General features: G+C 51.6%; 1 protein-coding gene across 1 annotated transcript in view; it reads left to right on the forward strand.

Moving 5' to 3' along the window:
- Positions 1 to 10,919, forward strand: part of LOC140904802 (uncharacterized) — a 491,655-nt gene extending 480,736 nt beyond the window's left edge. Inside the window, 1 exon segment of the mRNA XM_073327146.1 lies at positions 10,537 to 10,919. Within this exon segment, the coding sequence (XP_073183247.1) occupies positions 10,537 to 10,919 (383 nt within the window).
- Positions 10,920 to 16,339: the final 5,420 nt, after the last annotated feature.

Below are 16,339 nucleotides of genomic sequence, written 5' to 3' on the forward strand. Positions count from 1 at the left end.
CCATTCTCCCGAGCAGACAGAAACTTAGGACCCTTCCCTTCCTGGGCTTTAGCTGAATCCAGAACCAGCTCTGAGACAACTGCACGACCCTCAACCATTACAGGCGAGCTCGCTGCTTTCCTCACAGCACCAGAGCCAGCGTGAGCCCCCTCTCCGGTGTGCAAGGGGGGGCAGGGAGCATCTCTCTGTCCCACCCAACTCCAGGGGTCTGGTTAAAGTCAGGGAGATAGCTTGAGCCTAGCCGCTCCTCCCTGCTGCCAGCCAGGTCATCTGCATTTGCACTGACCATTTCCCTCTCCACCGATTGGTTCCCCGGATTCAAACCCTTGGCAGTTACAGGAGTACGGCCTGGATCCTGTCCCAAAGAGACACAGTCACCCCATAACAGGGTCTTGCAGCTGGTGTCCTGGAGAACCCTAACGACCAGCCAGCCCCACCCCTCCTGGGTCTGCACGGGGATCTTGGCCATAGGCAGGGCGAGGGGCTTCATCCCTGGGACCCTCACCCAGCTCACACAGCCCCTCAGCCTCTGAGGCTGCACCACCAGGGGCCTGACACCAGTTCTCTCTGTCCCAGGATCTCGCCACCCCAGGAATGTCTCCCCATTCACCATCACCTTCTGCTCCCACTGGGGGTCTGAGGGGCCTGGCCCAAGGAAACTCCACACAGACATATAGGTTGGGACCAGGAGTGGGAGCCTGTCCACCTCCCCACCCATCTGGCTGACGGAGTCTACGGCCTTGGGACCCAGCAAGGGAGCTAGACACCGGGGCTTTTCCGCAGGGTCCCCCGGTTCAAATCTCCAGCCTGCTCAAAGGCAGTGAGGTGGGCATCCACATCCCCCCCCTCCTTAACCAGGGGCAGCAATTTAGGCTCGAGGTTCCCTGTGGAACTGGCCCCCCGGGGTCTATCCCCACTCACCCCTGGGGGGTCCCCTAGGCCTCTCCACTCCCCCATCACCAGTTCATGCTGCTGCTGCTTCTGCAGCTCTTTCTTGGGCTCTCGCTGTCTCTCACAGTCCTCTTGCTCTCTCAGACTCAGCTCCAATCCTGTCCGACTCCGATCCCCGGATGGGGAACCCGATCGTGAAGACCCTCGTCTGGTCGGGGACAGGAGTCTTGGGGATGCCTGGCCACCACTCCAGCTGCTCCCAGATCCTGCTATCGCCCCATTTCGGGTCAGGAATCTGTCCCTTAGAGCGGTCATCCTCCTCCAGCTGCACGATTAACTGTGCTTTGGTGAACTTTCCAACGCTCAACCCTCTCTTTCTGCACAGGGTTACAATGTCCTTCTTCAGGAGACGGTGACAGGCCCTCACTCCGCCCTTCCCAAGTTGTTGTGGACTCACAGGCCTGTGTGCTCTCAGCTCCCCACGGTTTCCAGGGAGAACCCCTAGTGTGCCAGCCCTTCTCGAGGTCACCCCCTCTTTGTCAGGGTCGAGCGGCAGACTCCTCCGTCCCTGGGACCGCTCGCTGCAATCCCCAGGGGAAACCTGTTACTGCAAAAGTCCTTCTCTCTGGTCACACACTTCCAGGAGTTAACCGCCCCCTGAAACTGTCTCTCTCTGAATCTTCAGCACGCCTGGTCCCCGTCAATCCCCCTTCGTTTTACTGCTCCCCAGTCACTTACTGCAGGAAGCGCTGTCCACGGGGTGCAGTACATCCCACCCCTGCCACCAGTTGTCACGGAGTCCCTGGGCGATGCTCTGGAGCTGCTCCCCATGAAGCCAGGCAGGACTCTGGGGCAGTCGCCTTTCCGTGAGCAGCCTGTCTTCAGGACACACAGCTCACCCGGCTTCCACCTTCCTGGGTGTGACCTCGGACCATTCAGCATCCTCTGCCCCTCCATGCGCTTCCCACAGCGAGTCCGCTCAGGCAGGGCTCCTGGGGAAGCCAGAGGGTCCTGCCCCCCAACTCCGCAGTCAGACGGGACTCTCAGCCAGCCAGTAACACAGAGGTTTATTAGATGACAGGAACATGGTCTAAAACAGAGCTTGCAGGTGCAGAGAACAGGACCCGTCAGCTGGGGCCATTTGGAGGGGGGGGCAGTGAATGAATAGAAATGGGCAACATTGGCAAACGTTTTAGATCCATATTCAGGAATCTGAGAAAAGGTGTAAATCTGAGATTTTCGTCGTAATTTATAATTACAGAGACAGGGAAAGCTCTCAGGGGCATATTCAATTAGAAGTAGACAACTAGAGTAAAAGTGGGGCAAACTTTTTTATCAATCTTTGAGACGTACAGAGAAAACGTGTCACAAACTACGCAACTGAGAACATGGGATAAACGCCAAGACCGGGGGGGCTTTTATGTGGCTATTAAAGAACTAGCTGGAAAAGGGGGACCATTTGTCATATAAAATCCAGCCTGTCCAAAACATAAACAGAGAGTGATCGTCGTCATCCCCCCGGCCCCGGTCACCTGGGCAGCAGGGAGCCCTCTGAGGGGCTGACTGAAGGGGGTGGGGGGTGGGGGAGCTGGAGGGCTCCCTGGGGGAGGGGAGGGGGCGGTAGTGGGGGATGGGCAGGTGGGGGGCAGGTGGGGGCTGGGGGCAACGGTGCGGCAGTTGGGGGCATCAAGTGGGACTGGGAAGCCGGGATCGGGGGCAGCCCCATGGGGGACACGTCCCCTCCCTTCCCCGCCCCGGCAGAGACCCGGCGTCTCCTCCCACCCCCACGCCGGGGCAGCCAGGTTGGGGGATGGCTCCGGGCTCCAACTTCCCACCGACACCGGGACAAATCGCTGCGGATAAAACCGGGGGGGAGGGAAATCCCGCCCCCCCCCACGGGAGGGGAGTTTCAATGGACATGTGAGGAGGAGGGAGAGACGGGGGGGGGATCAGGGGAGACCAGAGAGCGGATCAATGGGGGGGTGGGGGGGAGTTTACAACCAGGTGGGAGCTACCGAGAGGGAAAAGGGGAAAACTGGGGGGCATTTGTGCCCGGGGGGGGAAGGGGATCCAATTAACTCCCTCGCCGCCCCCCACTTCCCCCCCGGGAATTTCCTGGCTGCACAGAGACAGTTCAACCCCCCCCCCCCGCAACTCCGGCTTCTCCCCCCAACACCCCCCAAGGGACCCCGCCCGCCGGGCCCCAGTCTCTGCCCCCCCCAATCCCAGCCGTGCCGGGGGCAGAGAGTCACTTTCCTGCCCCCCCACCAGCGCTCCCCCCCCGGCGTGGTCTCCCACTCACCGGGTCGGGGGCGGGCAGAGCCAGGGGCTGGTCCCAGCTGGACAAAGCCCCCCCCGGCCGGGCACGGGGGGGTTAATGACGGGCCCCCCCAGCACAGACCCCGGAGCGGAGCCTCAGCTGCTCCTCCGAGAGACCCGACACGAGGCAGCGGCTGGGGGCGGGGTCTGGAGCAGACCGGGGGCGGGGCAGCGCCTGGGGGCGGGGCCTGGATCAGACCGGGGGCGGGGCAGCGTCGGGGGGCGGGGCCTGGAGCAGACAGGGGCGGGGCAGCGTCTGGGGGCGGGGCTTGGAGACAACCAGGCGCTGCCTCGTGTCGGATCTGTAGGAGGAGCAGCTGCGGCTCCCCTCCGGGGTCTGTGCGGGGTGGGGCCCGTCATTAACCCCCCCGTGCTCCGGTGAGTGGGAGACCCCGGTGGGGGAGCGCTGGGCGTGGGGGGCAGGAAAGTGACTCTCTGCCCCCACCTGCCCATCCCCCACTGCCGCCCCCTCCCCGCCCCCAAGGAGCCCTCCAGCGCACCCCCCGCCCCCTTCAGTCAGCCCCTCAGAGGGCTCCCTGCTGCCCAGGTGAACGGGGGCCGTGGGGTGGGGACCATCACTTTCTGCTTCTGTATTGGACAGGCTGGATTTTATATCACAAACGGTCCCCCCTTTTCCAGCTCGTTCTTTAATAGCCACATAAAATCCCCCCCGGTCTTGGCGTTTATCCCATGTTCTCAGTTGCGTAGTTTGTGACACGTTTTCTCTGTACGTCTCAAAGATTCCTCAAAAATACCCTCAACGTTTGCCCCACTTTTACTCTCGTTGTCTACTTCTAATTGAATATGCCCCTGAGAGCTTTCCCTGTCTCCGTAATTATAAATTACGACGAAAATCTCAGATTTACACCTTTTCTCAGATTCCTGAATATGGATCTCAAACGTTTGCCAATGTTGCCCATTTCCGCTCTATTCATTGACCAAATAGTGGTGGGAAATACACTCAGCTTTTACCTCCTATCAACAACTGCCATAAAATCCCTCTCATTTTCCACTTTCCTCTCTATAATTTGCATAAATGGATCCAAAATCCCTCAGATTTCCACCCTTTCTCTTTCATTTCTGAACACTGATCTCAAATCTCAGGTTTCCCTCTTACGATGTCATTATCAAATGTCAATTAAAAATCCTCTTGGGTTTGGGGCTGTTCCCCATGTCTCTAAATCCTAGCAACTTGTCCTTCTTTGGGGGGAACCTGTCACCCTGAGTCCTTCTCCATCCTGGTTGGGAAATTAACCCCCCTGCAACAATGATCATCTTTCCCTCTCCTTTGAGAATCATTTGTTCCCTCCTTTCTCTCTGTTAAAAATGTTGGCTGATAAAAGAGACTAGCCATATATTCAATACCCATCAAAGCCAGGGGCCTCCCCCTGTTTGGGGGATGGGTGTTCCCAGTTGGTAACAGGAGAGTTGGCTGGACCCTTTTCTTTTCTCCAGCTGGCACGGGATGAGGAGGTCCCTCTGAGTGCAGCGTGGTCCAGAAGTATCCCAAACCCCATGACAAAGGGTGTCCGTGAGGGGGGGCTTCCCGCAGTGCAAAGCTGTAGCCAACTCTGGGGTGGATCCACGGTGGCCATTATTTGCTAGTGACAGAGTATGGAAATGTCTTACTTATTTTAGCCCTCCATGGCTTCCCTTCTCCTGTTAAAGAGGCGTCCCCCCGGGCTCCCTCTGCCTGTGTGACTGGCCAGCAGGGGGTGGTGATAACTTTCTATCCACTTACCAGACACTGTGAGAGAACATTGTTGCTGTGGGGGGGGGGGCAGGTGTCTGTGTGGGGAGATTGCAGCGGGAGCTGAAGGGGCATTGTGGTAGGGGGAGGCCTCTGGGTGGCTGGGCAGGGGGGGCCCTAGTCAGGTTGGTGAGTTCTGGAGGGTTTGGGGTTTCGGGGAGTAGTTCTGATGTGCCCAGCCCTAAGGCTATGGGTCCTGGAGGTGGGTATGGCTGGGGGCCTGTTGGCTGCAGACCAGTGGGGGTGGGGGTCTCTTGGGCAGGTGGGGCAGGGGATTAGATGCTGCCTGGTGCTGTGCCAGGGGCTCTGTCTGGGATTGCCCAGCTGGCTCCTGGGACCATTGCCATGCCCAGTGCACAGAGCTGTGGTGGGGCGGTCCCTGGCGCAGAGTGAGGGGTCCTCCTGTAAAGCGTCAGGGGGTCCTGCTGGTTGGAGGAGGGGGTCCCAGGCAAATGGGCTGGCAGATCCTGGTGGAGGGCAGGTGGGGGTCGTAGGCAGGCAATGGGGAAATCCCAGGCAGGCAGTGAAGGACTATAAAATGACTCTACACAAACAGCCCCCCACCCCATTTCTCCTGCCATTTGCAGGAGCAAATCCAGCCATGGGGGAGCAAACAACCCAGGAATGAGAGTTTCCTAGGAGACAGGCATGGAGAGGGCACAGGGAAAAGGAGATAGAGAGACTGACAGGGTCCGTGGGATAAAAGAGTTTTGAAAGAGATTTCCAGCTCTCTCATCTGCCCAGACAGATCTATTACTGCACTGTGGGGAGAATCACTTTCCTGTGGACAAGACGAGGATGAGAGAGAGGAAAACCCAGTTTCTGACTCCATGTCCCTCCTGCTGGGGTGTGGCTGCCGTGGGGTCAGTGTCAGAGGGAATCCTCGAAAGGGACTCCTTTGGTTCTGCTTTTTTCTAGGATTGCGTTCAGAGACTTTGTTTTGGGATGCGGGAGGGAGAAAGGAGGTTAAAAGTGTGTCTGTGGGCCTAGCCTGGCAGGAGGGGCCAGGTCTCTGCTGTAATGCAGAGATTGAGCATTTTCTCAGCACGGCAGAATCTCGGATCTCGCTCTGCAGGGAAAGAGCCTGGGGGAAGCGTGATGTGAAATGAACTAATGCCCGTTCCTAAACTTCCACAACAGCCCTTCTTGCCCGGCCAGGTTGCAGAACGACGCTCATGTTTCTTTCCGGTTCATCCCGTCCTCCCATGGGACAAGGGAGCGACATGGCTGCAGAGGAGCCAGCTTAGGTAGGGATTATTGTGGGGGGTTCTGATCTGTTCCTGCAGGAGGGAGAGGGACAGCAAATACACGGGAGAGGGGAAGGTTTGCACCATCTGGTTTGGAGGTTGGAGCGGGGTAGGAAATGCACAGGGTGGAGAAAGGGAGGAGGCCAGGGGGTGGCAGACCTGCTGGGAGTTGTTTAATAAGTGGCCTCGATTCTGGGAAGAGACCCATGAGGTTCGGAGGTGGAAATGCTCCAATCTGGTGAACAGAAAATAACCTACCTAGATGGGGCTGGGAAAAAGGACCAGACTCGTAGTGCTGGAGCCTGACCCAACTAACCAGCGGGTGCCTTGAAATACGAAGGGGGAAGCCACCAGTCAGGCTTAGGGGAGATTCCCCTGCTTCATATCCAGCTGTAGGAGTGGCTAAGTCATTATGCAAGGTAACCTATTTCTCCTTGTTTTTTCCTGCCCCCCCTCCGACGTTCTCGTTAAACCCTGGATTTGTTCTGGAAATGGGCCACCTTGATTATCATACACATTGTAAGGAGAGTGATCACTTTAGATAAGCTGTTACCAGCAGGAGAGTGGGGTGGGAGGTGGTATTTTTTTCATGATTTGTGTGTATATAAAAAGCTCTTCTACACTTTCCACAGTTTGCATCGGATGAAGTGAGCTGTAGCTCACAAAAGCTTATGCTCAAATAAATTGGATAGTCTCTAAGGTGCCACAAGTCCTCCTTTCCTTTTCACACGGAGGAGGGTGTTGGGCTTCCTACAAGAGATCTCTCCCTAGACCCTGCTCGGGGCAGCATCTCCGAGAATCTGGGGGAATCCAGACAAGGGAGCTCCAGCAGCAGAGCATTGAAACTCAGCCAGGATTACAGATGACACAACTCCTCACTGCTCCGGATTGCCCCGTGCATGGGACAATGGCCTCGGTTGCTGGTGAAAATCCTTGAGACCTGGAGAGTTGCTCCCCCATCCGCATGTGCAATAGCCACAATCTCTCTTCTCTGCAGACTTGGTTTTTTGAGTCCCTCATTCCTGAAGTCACATGACCCCGATTCTTATTTTTCACATTCTGCTTTTCTAGACTATTTAGAGTCTGTTGCTTGTGAATGATAGTTTCTAATTTCCCAGTGTTCTCCACACCCAGGGATTTTCCTACTCCCTCCCATTGCACTGGACTCACTAGGTTCCCTGGTATTTAAGAACGGCCACACTGGGACAGACCAAAGGTCCATCTAGCCCAGTGTCCTGTCTTCTGACAGTGACCAGCGCCGGGTGTCCCAGAGGGAATGAACAGAACAGGGAATCATGAAGTGATTCATCTCCTGTCACCCATTCACAGCTTATGACAAACAGAAGTTAGGGACACCATCCCTGCCCATCCTGGCTAATAACCATTCACGACCTGTCCTCAATAGATTTCTCATGGTGTTTTTTGTTTTTTTTTTTGTAACCCTATTATAATCTTGGCCTTCACAACGTCCTCTGGCAAGGAGTTCCCCAGGTTGACTGTGCGTTGTGTGAAGAAATACTTCCTTTTGTTTCTTATAAACCTGCTGCCTATTAATTTGATTGGGTGATTCCTAGTCCTTGTGTTATGAGAAGGAGTAAATGACACGTCCTTATTTACTTTCTCCACGGCAGTTTTCATTTTATAGACCTCTCTCATATCCCCCCTTTGTCTGTTTTACAAGATGAATAATCCCGGTCTTCTTAATCTTTCCCCGTACAGAAGAGTTTCATACCTGTAATCATTTGGGTTGCCCTTTTCTGAACCTTTTCCAATTCCAATATATCTTTTTTTGAGATGGGGCAACCACATCTGCAGGCAGTATTCGAGATGTGGGTGTACCATGGGTTTATATAGAGGCGATATGATATTTTCTGTCGTCTTATCTCTCCATTTCAGAATGATTCCCAACATTCTCTTTGCTTTTTGACTGCCGTGGCACACTGAGTTGATGTTTTCAGAGAACTGTGCCCAGTGACTCCAAGATCCCTCTGTTGAGTGGAAACAGCTCATTTAGAGCCCATCATTTTGTATGTGTAGTTGGGATTATGTTTTCCAATGGGCTGCAATATGGTGCTATCCTGACACCTCGTCCTGCTGAGATCCTGCATTCAGTGATATCCCTGCCCTTCCTGTTCCCGTTCTCATAAAACAAGAAGAGCATCCAAATGTGTGTTTACCTTCATTCCCTCAGCGGTCCTCATGGGAATCCCTGATCAGTTCCAAAGTGTATTAAAACCTTTCTTAAAGGGTTACCTCCTGGTGGTTATCAGGTCCTGTGAGTTTGTAGCCCAGAAAGACCCCCCTCAGTCAGCTCAAACTCAGCTGTTTATCCCCCAAAAGTCTGTTGTCTTGAGTCTCCTGAATGAGGGGAAATCCGTCACTACCCCTTTCTGCGTTGGGTAAAGCTTCAAAAGGTGGAGCTCTGCATAACCAGCCTTGAGATCTGGCATTCATCACCCCGTAGCGATACCAGCTTGCACAGGAAACCCATCCCGCAGCCCTTCCTGGTATCATGTGGCGCATCTCGGCATCATAGTCTGTGAAGAATTCATGCTTTCAAGGGCTGGCTTAGATATACAGATAACAGTCATAATTAGGGCAAGAGTTTGCAGGCAATGAAAAGAGAGTAATTGACAAACGTGAGCAATATCTAATCCTTTAAAGCCTGAAAGTGCCTTGCGGGGAGGGGACAGGAGCCGGCTGTGTGGGGGCGGTGGGGCTCAGATACTGGGCATTGAGAGCCTAGAGCCAGCTGTGCGCTGGAGAGACGGGGCATGAACCAGCTGTGTACAGGGCAGATGAGCAGGGGAGAGGTGCTGTGGACACGGCCGCGAGCAGCTGTGACTGCCGTCCTCTCTGCAGCATGATGAGAGAGCCTGGCGTCCCACTGCCGATCCCAGACTTGTATGAGGAGGGAAGAAATCGGCATCAAGTCTCAACCGCAGCCAGCCTGTGCCCTGGGGAGGAGACGGGTGTCTCCAGGGAGAAATCTGGGGGATTGTGACCTTGCATGCCCCACCCACCCTCTGATCAGCAATTCCGGATATTAACGGTGATTCCAGAAACAAAGAGTAATTTTGGGAAAAAATGCAGACCTAGCGACAATTTCCGAAAAACACTGGCCCTGGTTGTAACATTAAATCCGATAGTCTCAAGATCTAGGCCTGTGTTGATCAGATCTGCCACTCTGCCTTCACGGAGTTCACTCTGCTGGTGGGTTCTACCCCTTTCCCCATTCTGTGTCTGCCTTGTCTATTTAGATTGTAACTTCTTCAGGGCATGGGCCATCAACGCTTCTCGGTTTGTACTGTGCCTAGCAAAATGAGGACCCACTGTTAGTTGGCCCTTAGGCACTAAGGTAATGAATATGATTTATAATAATCATCTCCTGGCCCTTTGAGCCAAGGAAGCCGGCCTTGGGACGTTACTACTTAAAAGTGAGCTGGGCTTAAAAGCATGGAATATTCTTTGTGACAAGTATCCCACAAATTCCACTGACCTCCCTTGTTTTCTTTGCCTTGAGCAGGGTTTCCAGTTTCCAGAACTGATGTGATCTCGCAGCTGGAACGAGGGAAGGAGTCGTGCGTCCCAGACCTTCATGGCTCTAAGAAAAAAGTGCTCCCGAGAGCTCCCTGCATAGGTGAGGCATTGGTTAAACCAACGCCAAAACTGTCGGTGAATACAGGAAACATTTGGGATGCCCTACAAAGACCTTGTGAGCTCTCCAAGTTCTGGATTGTTCCCTGCAGATGTAGAATCGTTAGGCTGCGGTCACTCATGGCTTCCCACCTATCCTGACTGACAACTGGCAGCAGGTCCCTCCCCAATCTCGCTGTCCCCTGAGATTTCTTCTGAGATACGGACCCAGAACTGATCCCTTCCTTTCTCTCCTCTGGGGAAGGTTGAAGGGAAAATAAGCTCCTGATAGGTTTGATCTGTCCTGTACACATTTTGGTTCCTTCATCCCTTTTCCCATTCTTCTCTCTGAGATTTCCTTTCTCTCTGGCGCAGGCAGAGACTTACGTCTGGATTCTCTCGGTCTCCCATCAGGTGTTGGGATGGTGAGTGAAAACGAGGAGGAACCCCAGCAGGAAGATGCTGAGCGAGTAGAAGCCCATGGCATGTTGTCAGGAAGGTCCAAAGGGAATGATTCTGGGAGCTGTGCACGCCCAGAAAAAACAAAAGCCTGTGAGAGTCAGCAGAGGCCAGAGGAAAACTTCGGTAGCCAGTCAGACCTTATTACACGTGAGAGAATGAACTTGGAAGGAACACGCTACACATGCCTCGAGTGTGGGAAAAGCTTCAAAGGGAGCTCGGGCCTTCTCACACATCAGAGAATCCACACGGGTGAGAAACCTTACGGATGCCCTGAGTGTGGGAAACACTTCAAGCAGAGCTCACACCTTATTACACATCGGAAAATCCACACGAGTGAGAAACCTTATGGATGCCCTGAGTGTGGGAAACACTTCAAGCAGAGCTCAAACCTTATTAGACATCGGCGAATCCATACGGGTGAGAAACCGTATGGATGCCATGAGTGTGGCAAACACTTCAATCAAAGCTCAGCCCTTATCACACATCAGCGAATCCACACAGGAGAGAGGCCCTACACGTGCTCTGAGTGTGGGAGAAGCTTCAATCAGCGCTCAACCCTTATTAGACATCAGAAAATCCACATGGGAGGGATCTGTAACAAATGCCTTGACTAGGGCTGGCCAAAGGTATTTTTTTCTTTTAAATCACATTTGCTAATTCCCACTTAGTTATAGATGTTTAGATGATAGATGTTTTCTATCAACTCCTTTCCTTTTGGGTCAAAGGAGCGTGTGTCCCTCCAGCCAGGAATGTTCATCAGCTCCAGGTGGGGGAGAGAGGTTTGTTCCCAACAAGCTACACTGAGGCAAAAACTACCCGTGCCTTACATCCACTAGGACTGTACATGGCATTGGCTGCTCAAGTTAGTGATCTTGGTGTTAAAAGACAATTACAGTTGTCGTGCAGATGCAGCCGAGGTGCAGTGGTTGGCATTAGCTTTCCCCTTGACCTGACCTAAACTCCATCACATGTCCTAGTCTAAACAAACCCTGAGCATCACAGTTATACTGTTCCCCCATTTAAAAACAATTGTTAGTCATCAAGTTCCCCCACCAGGATCATATTGTTTCATTCCCAGTTGTCACAGTTCATCAGAGCGCTGTTGCTTCAGGTTTTCCTGAAGGCAGATATTTTTACTACTGTTTTCCTCCCTTAAAATATATTGAAGTATAACAAAGAGCAGGAATAGGGAAGGGAGAGGGAAAAATGTCTTTTCCCCTCTGTAACAACAGAAGAACATAGGGTAAATCAGAGGGATTCTCCATCACCATCTCTATCCCCCTGTTCTTCAATTGGTAAGGTCAATATTTCCCGAAGGGGCTGGGAAGAGGATTCTCTAGTAAATGATTTGGAACTAAGCAAAAGACCCATTCATTTGCCTCCCAAAGCAGTTGTGGCCCATGCCCTGCAGGAGGTTGCTCCTGAAGATCTTCCCTTCCTAATCAGGTGCATGTTGCCTCTTATTTGGGAAATGCAATCCCTTCCTAGGTAGAGATGGGAAAAATGGAAGTGACATTTCTGTTCAGCTCACTCCTGGGAGATGCTGTAAATGTGTAGGAAATGACATCCATGAGGAATGTGATAGAGCTGCAGAAAGACACCCATTTTGAGTAGATACCTGACATTTGGTGTCTTAGAGGGATTCTAAGGCGCACCTGAATTTAGTCCCTTATTTAAATCGGTTGCACCAGATTAAAGAAACAAAAGGGCATATTTGGGGGAGTTCTACCTCAGTATCGCTACTGGTATGTCGTGTGGTTGGTGAAGAATTCTACGCCAGAGCCGTGTAAAATTGCTACAACTAAGGTCAAAGATTTGACAAGAACTCAGGTAGAAATGAGAGGTACGAGTGGTTGATTTTCACCCCAGAGATGGACGCTATGGTGACCTGTGGCCAAGGTAAACTGTTTTTAGAATTGCTCACACTTCTAAGGGATGCCATGATGAAACTGGGAACAACTGTCTTTTACCATTTGGATCCCAAGTTTCCTGAAGCACAGAGAGAAACAGCTGATTCCTCCAGAGCCATGCCATGCCTATGGGTCCCAAACTGGCTGCCTTGCTGGACAAGAAGCACTTCCGTGTTGGTTAAATGATGGTAGCCAATGAGGGAATGTAACAGATTCCAAGTTCAGACTGCAGGATACATGAATGCTGAGTCCAGAGTCTGTGGTTTGGTCTCTTAGTTTTGCTCTTGAGTCTAATGCATGTGTCTCACTTTTCCGCCTCCTGCTACTCTGAAAGATTAGAAAGTGTGAAAGTAGAGCACAGGTGGTTTTTCTCATGATGCAGCCTTCCCACGTAGTGTGAGACCCCTTCCACCCACACAGGTGAGCCAGAGAGTTCCCCAGGGCTCTTGTTCGCAAAGCAAAGATGTCACATTAGGCCGGAGATGTCAAGATCTACAATGGTGATGGGCGAGTGATGGGAGCTTTTCTGGGTGGTTGTTGTTTGGTTGTTTTTTTTCCACGTAATTTTTGTTTTGTTTTTGCAACTAGTTCTTTTTATAGCTGCTGAGCCCCCTTGTCCTTTTGAGCACAGCTCTTTAACCCTCAGGCCTGGCTCTGGAAACCTCAGAACCGGCTTTGCGGTTTTTTTTTCATGTTTGCTATCTTTGGAGTTCGCAGGAGTTCCCCAGGGCTCTTGTTCGCAAAGCAAAGATGTCACATTAGGCAGGAGATGTCAAGATCTACAATGGTGATGGGCGAGTGATGGGAGCTTTTCTGGGTGGTTGTTGTTTGGTTGTTTTTTTTCCATGTAATTTTTGTTTTGTTTTTGCAACTAGTTCTTTTTATAGCTGTTGAGACCCTTGTCCTTTTGAGCACAGCTCTTTAACCCTCAGGCCTGGCTCTGGAAACCTCAGAACCGGCTTTGCGTTTTTTTTTTCATGTTTGCTATCTTCCGAGTTCGCACATCCACACGACATGCGGTTCACAGCAACGGATACTTTGAGAAACCTGCTGGGTGAAGCAGGCCTTTTCCAAACTGACATTGGCCCAAATTCTGCCTCAGTTCAGCTGGATTGGGACACGTCTGTGTCAAAGGAGTGGTTCACACCTGATTTGCCCAGAGACCTCAGAGGAGGGGTAGTTAGATATAGGATAAGTAGGAATTGACAACAATGAAGTTAAATATAAAGGTGAAAGACCCTCACCTTGCAGGTCAACAAGCCTGTTCTGTTCTTTCCATCCAATGCATCTGGCACTGGTCGCTCTCAGGTAGCACACTGGGCTTGACGGACCATTGGTCTGACCCAGTCTATGACCTGTCGTGCGTTCTTATGTAAGCCCTCTGCGGCCTTGTCTACACGGGCAAGTTTCTGCACAGGAAAGCAGCTTTCTGTGGTGTAACTCCTGAGGTGCGCACGCAGATTTCGTGATGCATGATAGAAAGGGGCCATGACAGGGACACACTGCCGTGCGGGGTCAAAGTAAAGGAGCTGTGACACGCCTACCACAAGGTGCAGGAGGCAAACTGCTGCTCCATATTGGGGGCTAACTAACCCCAGCATCACGGCAAGAATCTACCTAGCAGCTGGAGAAAAAATATGTATGAGAGTCAAAGACACCCCCACATGACCTGTATCTTCCCCAATCTCAACACCTGGAAGATTGTCTGGAAGACTCAGAATTTGAACTGCGGAGATTGGTCCCAGGCTGAGAGGGAATTCAGTCTGTGTATTAAGAACTCAACATTGCCTGGAGCAACCAGTGAGTGAGAAAAGCTGTTTGATCCAATTCTTGCTTAGTATATTCAAATTAGAGTGTAGACTGGGAGTCTATTTTCATTTGTTATGTAACCACTTTTGACCTCTGTGACCAACAGTTAGACTCAGTTAAAATCTAACTTTCTGTAGTTAATAAACTTATTTTAATATTTTATACTTACTCCTGAGTTTGTCCAAAGTGTTTGGGAAAGTTGCTCACATGACAAAGGCTGGTGCATGTCCCCTTTATTTTTGATGAAGTGGCGAACTAATTAATGAGCTTACACTTTTCAAGAGAAGGCCATGAGCCGTGTAAGATGGTACATTTCTGAGGTGCAAGGCTGAGAGCTGGGGAGATATGCTGGTGTCTCTGTATAATTGAGGAGTGGCTTATAGAGCATTCATGCAACTTAGTTGGGTGCTTTGCTACATGTTGTTGGCCAAATGATCATAGAATCCTAGGATATCGGGGTTGGAAGGGACCTCAGGAGGTATCTAGTCCAACCCCCTGCCCAAAGGAGGACCAATCCCCAACTAAATCATCCCAGCCAGGGCTTTGTCAAGCCTGATCTTAAAAACTTCTAAGGAAGGAGATTCCACCACCTCCCGAGGAAACCCATTCCAGTGTTTCACCACCCTCCTAGTGAAAAAGTTTCTCCTAATATCCAAGCTAAATCTCCCCCACTGCAACTTCACCATTACTCCTTGTCCTGTCATCTGCTGTCACTGAGAATAGTCTAGATCCGTCCTTTTTGGATCCACCTTCATTTAGTTCAAAGCAGCTATGACATCCCCCCTCATTCTTCTCTTCCGTAGACTAAACAATCCCAGTTCCCTCAGCCTCTCCTCATAAGACATGTGTTCCAGACCCCGAATCATTTTTGTTGCCCTTCACTGGACTCTCTCCAATTTCTCCACATCCTTCTTGTAGTGTGGGGCCCAAAACTGGACACAGTACTCCAGATGAGGCCTCACCAGTGTCGAATAGAGGGGAACGATCACATCCCTCGATCTGCTGGCAATGCCCCTACTTATACAGCCCAAAATGCCATTGGCCTTCTTGGCAACAAGGGCACACTGTTGACTCATATCCAGCTTCTCATCCACTGTCACCCCAGGTCCTTCTCTGCAGAACTGCTGCCGAGCCATTCGGTCCCTAGTTTGTAGCGGTACATTGGATTCTTCCATCCTAAGTGCAGGACTCTGCACTTGTCCTTTGTTGAACCTCCTCAGATTTCTTTTGGCCCAATCCTCCAATTTGTCTAGGGCCCTTTGTATCCTACCCTACCCTCCAGCGTATCTACCTCTCCTCCCAGTTTAGTGTCATCCGCAAACTTGCTGAGGGTGCAATCCACACCATCCTCCAGATCATTTATGAAGATATTGAACAAAACCGGCCCCAGGACCGACCCTTGGGGCACTCCGCTAGATACCGACTGCTAACTAGACATGGAGCCATTGATCACTACCCGTTGAGCCTGACAATCTAGCCAACTTTCTACCCACCTTGTAGTGCATCCATCCAGCTCATACTTCTTTAACTTGCTGACAAGCATACTGTGGGAGACCGTGTCAAAAGCTTTGCTAAAGTCAATTAATAACATGTCTAATGCTTTCCCTTCATCCACAGAACCAGTTATCTCATCATAAAAGGCAATTAGATTAGTCAGGCATGACTTTCCCTTGGTGAATCCATGCTGACTGTTCCTGATCACTTTCCTCTCCTCCAAGTGCTTCAGAATTGATTCCTTGAGGACCTGCGCCATGATTTTTCCGGGGACTGAGGTGAGGCTGACTGGCCTGTAGTTCCCCGGATCCTTCTTCTTCCCTTTTTTAAAGATTGGCACTACATTAGCCTTTTTCCAGTCATCCAGGACTTCCCCCGTTCGCCATGAGTTTTCAAAGATAATGGCCAATGGCTCTGCAATCACATCCACCAATTCCTTTAGCACTCTCGGATGCAACGCATCCGGCCCCATGGACTTGTGCACATCCAGCTTTTCTAAATAGTCCCGAACCACTTCTTTCTCCACAGAGGGCTTGCCACCTCCGCCCCATGCTGTGCTGCCCAGTGCAGCGGTCTGGGAGCTGACCTCGTGAAGACAGAGGCAAAAAAATCATTGAGTACATTAGCTTTTTCCACCTCCTCTGTCACTAGGTTGCCTCCCTCATTCAGTAAGGGGCCCACACTTTCCTTGGCTTTCTTCTTGTTGCCAACATACCTGAAGAAACCCTTCTTGTTACTCTTAACATCTCTCGCTAGCTACAACTCCAGGTGTGATTTAGCCTTTTTGATTTCATTCCTACATGCCCGAGCAATATATTTAT

The sequence above is a fragment of the Lepidochelys kempii genome, unplaced genomic scaffold, assembly GCF_965140265.1.
Source record: "Lepidochelys kempii isolate rLepKem1 unplaced genomic scaffold, rLepKem1.hap2 scaffold_78, whole genome shotgun sequence".
NCBI lineage: Eukaryota > Metazoa > Chordata > Testudines > Cheloniidae > Lepidochelys > Lepidochelys kempii.